Here is a 10,665-nt window from a genome sequence, read left to right as displayed (position 1 = left end):
GGCACCAAGCTGAAACACGCGTAGGAACGTATTCCTAGCCATGCTTAAAATTGTATCAAATTTGTATCAAGGTGAAAAGAGCAATAAATCAAAGTGCATTGTGACTGTGAACCATTTGGATTGATGTATTTTTATTGAAAGTGAATTGTGAATTATTTTTTGATTTCTATGTATTTATTGTACACTATATATATTCTTATAAATTGAAATAAAAAAATATATTAAAATTCTATTGATTGACACAGACGTCATTGATGACATGTATCGAATGCATTCATTGTTAAGAATTTCTGCTTAGGTCCACCTTAACTATCCCGTTCCTAATGTTGATATTTACACACCAGTAATTTTCACTGATTTAGAACTTGTTTCAGGGGTACCCCTATTCTTTCACACAATGCAATCAGTCTTGCCTTTGGGACCTTATTTGGATTTAGCTATACATTACATTAGCCTGGGTGCTGAAACATCTACTGTTTTTTAACATGGAGGGAAAGTAAGCACCAAAATGTGTGACACGCCAGGAATGGGAACACATGGAGAGAAATAGTGCCTTTCAGCGGGAAATGATATAGTCCAGAGTTTCTGTTTTGAATATAATCAAATCAGGGCCTTCTGTGCTTATGTCACTGAAAATACAAGATTTGAAAAAATATTGTTGCCTACGGGTGCTCGTGGAAGACAATTTCTATGGACTGGAATCTAGAGAATGCTAAAGTGATTCTGGCATTTTACTGACCTCTGCTAGTAGTTTTCTATCAAAAAAAGTGAAATAGAGGCAGTTGTCAAAAAAATAGAAAAAAGTAAGTCCCTCAGCAAAAAGCAATTCTGGTATTTTAATGACCTCTACTGGTCGTTCTCTATCAGGACAGTTAAAAAGAAGCAGTTGAACAGAAAGAAAGTCCCTAAGCAGAAGCAGACAAGTCCTTGGGCTGATCTCCAGACCCCACACAGTACATTCACATATAAGTATATACTAAAGTATATAAGTAGATACTAAAGTATATCCAAGAGGACTTGAATGCTCGACCTAAAAAGGGAAAGGAAGAAGAACTAAGTGACGATTCAAGGTCATCATTGAAAGAGCCATGTGGACTCAGACAGGATAGCTTCAGGAATACAAGAATGAGGAAAATTGAAGGTAGAGATTGTAGGAAGAGCTACTGGACTGGGAAGGAAATAAGGGACCCATGACACATCAGGGCTGGTTGTATAGGGAGTATGGGAAAAGGAAGAGGAACTGAAGAGTGAGCCTAAAGATAAGCTGAAGATATACAGTAGCCTTTTAACTCATAGAAAGCAACCTATGCTATAGGCCCATGGTCTCTATATCAACATTCCTATGTATTTAACCCTTAAAGTTTTGAAATATTTTATTGTGAGATTTTAAAAAATCAACTCTTAAGAGTTTCCGTCTTCATTAACAACGTTGCTTTATCGCTTTTTCTACAGAGCCCCTGAATGCACATTGGAGTAGCTCTGGGCTTCAGGGAGCCTACAACTGCAAGAAGGCGTTTTAGATTATGTAGGGTGTACCTAGGAAGGCAGGGCCACTGTGCTGGACGCAGAAGCGTTGCAGTGAGAGGTTTCATTCACAGGTACAACTTGAGTCTAGTGTCTAGAATCCTACACAAAAATGCCTCTATTTGTAGCCTTTCCCTAAGCACGTGAGCCACTATACATTCTACCAAGATAGCCTTGAGGGGAACGCCTAATCTGAACAGGGAGTTGAAAGCTGATCACTCCAGGTGGGTGTGATGTGCGATAATTGCTACATATGACGTACCTCTAGGAATCTGCCTTCCGCACTAGTTGATGAACCAGACCGACACTCTATGATGCAGGCTTACCCGCAAGCAGAGAACTGGTAAGGGCTGTGGCGGACACAATTAGCGTCCCATTAAGAATGGCATGTAAATCCCTTTGGGGCATTAACATGGGTTATTGGCCATTTTGAGATTACAAGATCAGATGGAACACCACAGGTCATGACTTGAGTGAAACTAAAGATGAAAATGGAGAAAAAAATGTGGGAGTCGGCATGGAAACACCCATGTTACCCGTCATTGATTTTTAACTAGGGTAATTACCCTCACCCCGATATACCTGTGGTATCAATAGATATGGCGTACGAGGTGGGATTACTGAACATTTTGAGAATATAGATATTACCCCTCCCAATGTGACTTCTGTCTTAACCAGCATCTGCCTATTAAGGTCCCAATAGACTATTAATCATCTCCTGGTCCATCCTCAGCCTCTCTTCGATTCCAGCAGGTGCCCATCTAATGTGACCAAGGTCCATTTACATCCGATTGTGCTATATGACAGAAATCTGAACCAGGCACTCGCCCCGGGCAGAGGTAGCCATTGAAGAGTGATAGGAACAGTGCTATCAGCATGCTCATGGCCACTCAGTCTGCATCTCCATATAATGCAGCATATTGAGCAAAGGATATGACATCACAGGGGAATGCAGCACCACGACTGGCAGCTCAAGCAACCGGCGCATGGCCAGACAAACACCTGGCTCCTAATCTCAACTACGATACATTCAATGACAAAAAGTGTGTCATCCCGAAAAAAAACAATTTTCATCCTCATGGTTTGGTTTCCTGAGGGCACACCTAGAGGCGCAGTAAAAATACACGTTTGCTTTGATTATGGTACAACCACATCCTTAAAGCATCCTGACTGTGTTGCGCAAATGTTAATAAGTCAACAATACACAACTAAGAAACTTTCTTTATAGGCTTCTTTGCTAATGAAATGCAGCTTGCATTTCACTGTTCCTAACTGCAATTAATTAGCTATCACTACAGGAGCAGCAATACAGGTAAGTCAGGATTGTTAACATCCATTGTTGGCCATAGTGACTCTTACAATGATTTTCTTTTAACCTAAAGTTGCATATGCTCAATCGGACTACCCTGAGTACCACTTATTGAAGGAGTACTCAGTTCGCGTGGATTCCGGGTTTCAATGCTTCGGGGGCAAGGCCTGTCTAGCACCATATCTTGTATCTTGCTTCTTGCCTTCGATGAGGATATGATTTTATTAGTTTAATAGGAGGCTCTCTTACCGTAGTCCAAGTCCTCAGGCACTTTTCTGTGTTGAGCAGGTGAGGGTGGTGTCAAGTTTAAATGAGGGAGGAGTGCCTGGCTCTTATTCATGGTGAGCTTCCAAATGAGAGGCAGCACCCAGGTATAATTACACCTCACCTGTTTATAACATCACTCATCATAGAGATAATAACAAACTGTGGGTGCTTAAGACGGACGTGGATTTGCTTCTCGGGTTCCAGTCGACAACACCTCCTGCTTGGGTCTCTGCCTTGCAAGAGATCCAGATTATTCTTGGATTTTAGTCATGGCAACCGGTGGACCATCTGCCGAGGTCTATAAGGTAAGTGCCCCTTTACATAGAACCTTAGATCCAAGTCACTTAGGAGTTCAGAGAAATACAACCACTGGTACTTTTTAACACGTGTTGCAGAGATGAGATTTTGGTAGGTCTTTGAACTTTACTTCCACCCAGTATGGAATGGGAAAGATCAGCTGGTCTGTGCAGCTAATTTAAATGACCTTTTTTCAATCCAAATTCCATAATTAATTTCAAATTCAACTAATATTGGTATTGTCTGTTATGGATGTTGCAAACTGTTCTTGTTGATCACAAAGTGTCCTTCTTTTAAGGAGAACTATTAATTCTCAAGAAGAGAAGTATGCAGGAACAATATTTCTAAAGTATCTCTGAGCTCTAGATTGAGGAAGAGTGTGAGTTTGATGTCACATGGTCTTCTCCTAAAGGGGAGGATTACCTCGTGCTAAATAAGACTATGTGAATGATGGTATTCCTGACTGATATCACCTCTTAGGATCTCAGATATTTCATGGATTTCAAGAATGGAGGGTTCACGCTACAAAAGTCCTTTTATCCTCACTTTTGGTTCAGGTCCTGAGCTTCCTGGAGGTGTTACTTGCTAGTGAAGCTCAGCTAATGTATAAGAGGGGAAATTGTTAAAGTCTATGTATGAGTCTCAGTACCCAATACGAGTTGTAGCGCTGTCGTATGTATACGCGTCAGAGCAGAAGTATATGATTTTGCACACATTTGTATCCTCACCACCAGCATCCCACAAGCTAAAGAACTCAGCTCTTCCCTTGAGGAGAGAAGGCGGTATTGGGATTTCGTGAGGACTCAGATGTACAGATCTCATGTGTGACTGTCGGGAAGAGGGACCGTAGTTCCTTTTAGAATCTGGACTCCTAGCGGTTTCCAACCTTACTCTCTCAATGGCCCGCTGGTTTTAAAATGTGCACTCTTGTTAGCGATCTCAGCAGTCTCACTCAGTGTTTCGAAAGCCAAGTAGAATGAGTTCTGATGGAGTCTTGACAGACATATCAATACAGGCTGATACCAGAACTGTTTGTCCTTACCAGATATTGCCAACCAAGAAGGGTTTTCCAATGGTACAGGAATATCTAAAGTTCCAACGAGGAGTATTGTCTTCACCAGAACCACTAAATTGGTGCCCAGATAGTGGCAAGGTGCTGTTGTGCCCTCCTTCAGTTATACTAAGGCCATCTTTACTAGTTGGCTGGACTTTGCAGTGGACAAACTGGAGGGTTGGAATTAAATGTACAGGCAGGTATCTCCGCTGCACAGTCCAGACATTACGGGTTTTTCCTAAAATGGGGAATACCGTCTTACACCTGGGCTTACCAGGTGTTTTACCGCACAGTTTTTCACCATTTCAGTGAAAAAAACACATACAATTTCTGCTTGCCCTGAGCAGGTGGAAAGTGTATGCAAGCCTGCTGGTAGGGGTGGGAGGGTGTTGTGGGGGCACACTAGCAGACGGCACAATTGTGTCTGTCGGTGGGTAGCATGCTTGGCCCAGACTGCTGCAGCGGGTAGGCTGGGTTCGACCAGTGCTGCTGCCCTCAGCCCTGTCCTGCAGTAGTTCTCGGTGTGTCTCCAGTCATGGAATTATCGAATCCAGAGTTTTTGGATCCATTACTTCCTGTCCCTAAAACTCTGGGTGAAATAACACAACTCGTATCGTGGGCCTACGTCTACTACTATGTGATATGTTCCACACTGTACAGAATGACTGGACTCAGTTTAAACCAGTCTAACCTCCCTCATGTGCCCTGTACTGAGGCTAAAGACCAATTTTAGGTTTGATATTTGTGCGCCTCAAAATGTCAAGCTCCTAGGGTTAGATCTCTGATTGCACAAAGACTTTATTGTATTCCTCTTTCTACTTGTCTTTTTTAAGCTGTTCCATATTTCTGCAAGCCATTGCCTCTGTTGTGGCACACTCTTTTCCAAGGAACACTTCTATAAAGATATACCGCTTTCAGCATCAATTGATTTGAGTAATCAAAACTGAAAACAGGTCTTTCCCTGTGACAGTGTGTACACCCGCACTATGCCGGCCCTAGTGTTTGCAGATATATGTGAAAACGCACAAGGATGTCCCTCACATTTCTCCCTTCCCAGTGCAACAAGCAATGCTGACAGTAGCGCAGCCTGAGTGTGTCAGGGGCCCTAGGCTAGTGCAAGAAAGGAAATGGGCCCCTGACTGCTGTCTGAATCATAAAATACAGGAACATTCAGGGATCAGTGGGCCCCTTATGCCTTTTAGCCTCGGTGCCACTGCACCTGCTGCACCAATTAAGCTAAGCCTCTGAATGTGCATATAGATATGCGTGCGTACACCCACATTTTCACGCAACCATGCATACACACATTCGCACATCAACAAATTACTTAAGTAATATAATCGTCAAGTTGATGCCGTGTGTTTCATTATGTTTGAGACCTGGTTTCGTGTTATATCTTTTGGGTGCTCTGAGACAGTCTCCGTGCTGCTTCAGCATTATGAAAAATAATAAATATTATGGCATAGTCATAATGATATGAAAAGTACACTAAAATGTCATTTACCCGTGGCATGTAGAGAGATGTCTGACTTAAGAAATAATCAATGGTGAAACCATTTCAAACCAAACCGGAAGTGAGCTTCACTAGCATCTTTAAATCATGCATTTCTCACCTTGATAAAATAAAACTTGCTGTTTGCATGATTTTAGGGAGTAAGGGGCATATTGAGGAAATTGTCACGCAGTGCAGCGGGTCACCTTTGCTGCGCTGAGCTGCGCGAGAACGCAAGAACAGCAATGCACCATATTTGTCAATACGGCGCATCCCTCCCTTTTTTCCCACGGACGGGCTTCTTGGGCAGCCTAGCGCCAACGCGGGCACCCTTGTACCATGGTGCAATGGTGCCTGCATTGCATGTATGATTGTTTTTGTGGATGACGGTTCACCGTGCCTTCACAAAAACAATCCTGGGGCATATTCCTACATCTACGTGGGCTGCGGAGGGCAGCACAAATAGAAAGAGGAAGTAACGAGGAGAAATACAATATTCCTCCTCATTACGCCTTTCCTGGTATAGGTGTATCTTTCTGGCACATTCCCAGGTTTACCAGTTCTGGTAAATCTGGGATTGAGTCAAAAGCCATGTTGGGAACACCCATGCAACACCCATGGAACGCCCATGGAACGCCCATGGAACGCCTTCCCAGGACAGAGTACGGCGAAGCAGCGATGTGCACTGTGCTACTTGACTTCAGGTTTATGGAGAGACTCAGGACCACGCAAGGTGGCCTTGCATGGCTTCATAAATCTCACTTAGGGTCTGCATTGCGCATGTACCACATTGCGTGGTGCACAGTCAAAGCAAACCGGATCACAAGTATGCCCTTTAATGTTTGGTGTTAATTACCAAAATGAACCTCCATGGCTGCCTTTAGTGGATATACTCACTCCATTTAACACCTTTTCTTGTTCTTTAAGAAAGGAGCACACTGCCAACAGCGCGCTCAGGGAGGACTGAAGGGGGTTTCCTGGGGGTATAGGGTCCTGTGCCCCGAGATTTTGCCACCCAAAGCACATGTCGTGTGTGACACGTTAAAGGACAACCTCTCTTTCAACATCTGCGGACTGTGGGGCATATTACCAACAACTAGCGATAATTATCGCTATGTTAGTTTAGCAGCGATATTTTTATCGCCGAGCTGCGGCGATTTTTATCGCTTAGGAACCTTGCTATTATCAAGGTTTATCTCCTAAGCGATAAAAATCAGCCGAAATGCATGAATATCGCTGAAAAGTCAGCGATATTCATGCATTACCGAGCTAATGCTCTTAACCATGTTATCCACCTACCATTGGATAACATGGCTAAGAACTGCTCAGGGGCAGGTGTTAGCTTTTGGAGATATTCGCGCTTAGCGTGAATATCTCCAAAAGTTGGTAATAGGAGATATCGATGTTAGTGACTATTTCCAGTCGCTAACATCTTGGCACGCCCACTTTGCATGTCATTAGTGATAATTATCACTGACATGCAAAGCGGGGCCCAAGATGGTCGCTATCTCCTACTAGCTGTCGCTAACTGGTGATAGCGACAGCTAGGTAATAGGGAGATAATTTTATCTCCGCTTTCTTGGCTTTTAAAGCCAAAAAAGCGGAGATAAACCCCCTTGATAATATGCCCCTGTGTCCCTGGAGGCTCTGAGAATCCCTTCATAAAGAGATTCACAGTAATATGTATCGCCTAGATGATCATGGCGGCTGTATATTCTGCACTGTGTTTTCAAGTAATGCTTTCCAAATGTTGTGATCACCATAATGTTGACTTAGAAAAAGTTGGTTGCAGACATCCAATATACCGAGATCGTTTGTTGAAGTTATCTACCTACCATTGGATAACATGGCTAAGAACTGCTCAGGGGCAGGTGTTAGCTTTTGGAGATATTCGCGCTTAGCGTGAATATCTCCAAAAGTTGGTAATAGGAGATATCGATGTTAGTGACTATTTCCAGTCGCTAACATCTTGGCACGCCCACTTTGCATGTCATTAGTGATAATTATCACTGACATGCAAAGCGGGGCCCAAGATGGTCGCTATCTCCTACTAGCTGTCGCTAACTGGTGATAGCGACAGCTAGGTAATAGGGAGATAATTTTATCTCCGCTTTCTTGGCTTTTAAAGCCAAAAAAGCGGAGATAAACCCCTTTGATAATATGCCCCTGTGTCCCTGGAGGCTCTGAGAATCCCTTCATAAAGAGATTCACAGTAATATGTATCGCCTAGATGATCATGGCGGCTGTATATTCTGCACTGTGTTTTCAAGTAATGCTTTCCAAATGTTGTGATCACCATAATGTTGACTTAGAAAAAGTTGGTTGCAGACATCCAATATACCGAGATCGTTTGTTGAAGTTGAGTTTATTTGAATCCCATGTCCCTGTTCTGGTCTTTCAAATGTTACACAACATGGTGAGCAAACATTTACTTGTTGCCTTCTCAATGTTTTCTAATAGCATTTGTGAGCATCGGTGCTCTGTAGTTATAGTTAATAGTTTCATCGAACATAGGGAGACTCGGAGCGCATTAAGGGGTATATTAACAAGATGTGCGTTAAAAAACGCACATCGCACATTTCACTATCGCCGGATTTTTTTCGCCGTGTTAGCGCGTTATTATCAATGCGCAACACGTAGGCGATAGTAAATCCTGCAATAGCCGACGATAGTGAACATTAGCGCGTAAAAAAACAAGCGTTGTTTTCACGCGCTAATGTGTGCCTTGATAATATGGGGGGGATGGATTCAGCTTTATGATCCACACCGCCATGTTATCAATGCCTAACGCCTGGTCAGAGCAGCCAGAGCTGCAGGTCGTGTTAGCACCACACTACTTGTATGTCATAAGGATTACTAGTGGTTCACCTCAGTGAGAGCTCTATACTCAACCTTTTCTGTTCATTAAAAAATAATTAGTGATGTTTAGCATTGACCGTGCATTTTTTATCTTCCTATGGTTCGTCTGTAATAAGTGTATGGTGCTTTAAGCCATATTTACGCTTTCCAAAGCAAAATATCCCCAAAGAGACATTTATGCATAAGAATTTTAAGTGATTTTGGAGCTAATGTGCAAAGCCATTTTGTGGTTGCAAACCCAACCTTTCACAAAATCACAGGGTCTGTGAGGGTGAAATAGCTGTTCGTTTTGCAGCAAACCGATTTTAAGAGTCAGAAAACCACTGATGACTAGTAAAATGACCGTACTAACTTATTCAGTATCATAATTAGAAAGGGTCCTGAATGGTGAGTCCCCTCCCATTTGCAATTCGGAATGGTATGTAAAAATTGCTTGCCACCATAATTGTGATCTCAAACTATTGAAAAGTTACCAACCTCTCAAAGGAGGTGGTACTAGATTCACGAAGGGCACAATGCTCTTTAAGAATCGTGTCAGGCGGCCTCAGGGAAGAACAGGAAGTGCTCAGGAGGACATTTGCCTGCTCCTCTCGATGTGCTGTCAAATAGGATTTTTTTTAAATGCAGGGAGGTAGGTTGCTTTGCCAAATAAAAGACTGGTAGCAGAAATTTAGTGTGCAATTCGTGACCAAGTTTTGCGACTAATCTTTTCATACATTTGGCCCTAAATGCACACACTTTTGTAGCGCAATCTGGCAGTTTGGTTGTGTTTATTGTTAAGGTTTTGCTTGAATACTAGATGGTTACTGTCATGGAAAAACGTTTAAAGTTCTGACAATGCATCTACAAATCAGAACACTTTCCACCCTTAGAATTGCATTTTCATACTGTGAAGGGACTATGTTTCGCTCAACTTTATGAGGTTGTATTGTAGATATGCACACTACCTACCACCCATACATCTTTTGATGCAGCAAGTACTCTTGGTTGACGCCAAGATATGATTTCCAGATATGTGGAGCCTGCAGAGCAACACCAGGACATGCACACATGCATTGCATTGCTTGCAGAAACAAATGCAGAATTGCAGCTAATAACTTGCCTTATTTTACCTGCCTGTCTGGTGCACATGCAGGAAGCTCAATTATTCATTTGGGTTCCACTGGTAGAACAGTTTGTCAAAAAGCATACTGTATACATTAATTAACTGAATCAGTGTCCTCATAGACACCATACCCCTGTCCTGTTTTTCCTTCTACAAATCACTGTACTAGAAACATTTAGTTAAATTGTGTTAATCAATGTGAGCTAGCAATACAACAACTCCCTAAATGCATCTGGTTGGTTGCTACATTAACTTATGGGATTCGAACATTTGACCTGATGGCACACATTCATTTGGTAAAATCAGACACAAATTCCATCAGATTTGTCATTCTTGTGGTGTTCCTCAAGTGTCAGGAATAGGAGGTGTGTCACTGTGCTAGACAATGTCACCCACTCACCTGGGATAAACAAGGATGCTGGCAGCAGGGCCAGACATGTTTCTAGAATGATGTCACAGAAATGCTATTTGTATTTACTTTGGAATTAGTAGCATACTTTCTGGGATTACGGTGTTGCACTTTGGTGATTAAACTTGGGTAGGAATGCATTTTGCTAGTCTTCAGCCAAAGGCAACTTCTACTTTAAACGTCTACAGTAGGCCCTGGAGAGGCTCTATAGGCACATGTTTCTGTCAAAACATCTAGACACTACTTTATTTATTCTGAACATGGCACATGGTCAGATGTGTATCCTTTCTACACTAATCAAAAGCCCCTGGACCTTCTTACTGTACAGCAGCGTGGTGAGGTGGATAAA

At 42.5% G+C, this 10,665-nt stretch overlaps 1 protein-coding gene across 2 annotated transcripts in view; it reads left to right on the top strand.

Moving 5' to 3' along the window:
* The first annotated feature begins 3,262 nt into the window (after positions 1–3,262).
* LOC147689747 (cytosolic phospholipase A2 delta-like) overlaps positions 3,263–10,665 on the top strand; it is a 164,854-nt gene continuing 157,451 nt past the window's right edge. For both annotated transcript variants that reach the window (XM_086937227.1, XM_086937226.1), the window contains exon 1: positions 3,263–3,405. In XM_086937227.1, coding sequence (XP_086793353.1) covers positions 3,370–3,405 — 36 coding nt within the window. In that variant the 5' untranslated portion in view covers positions 3,263–3,369. The remainder of the gene's footprint in view (positions 3,406–10,665) is intronic.

Source organism: Lissotriton vulgaris, chromosome 9 (genome assembly GCF_964263255.1).
Source record: "Lissotriton vulgaris chromosome 9, aLisVul1.2, whole genome shotgun sequence".
NCBI classification, from domain to species: Eukaryota; Metazoa; Chordata; class Amphibia; order Caudata; family Salamandridae; genus Lissotriton; species Lissotriton vulgaris.
Note: the sequence above shows the minus strand (reverse complement) of the source record. Positions and strands in the feature narration are given on the sequence as shown.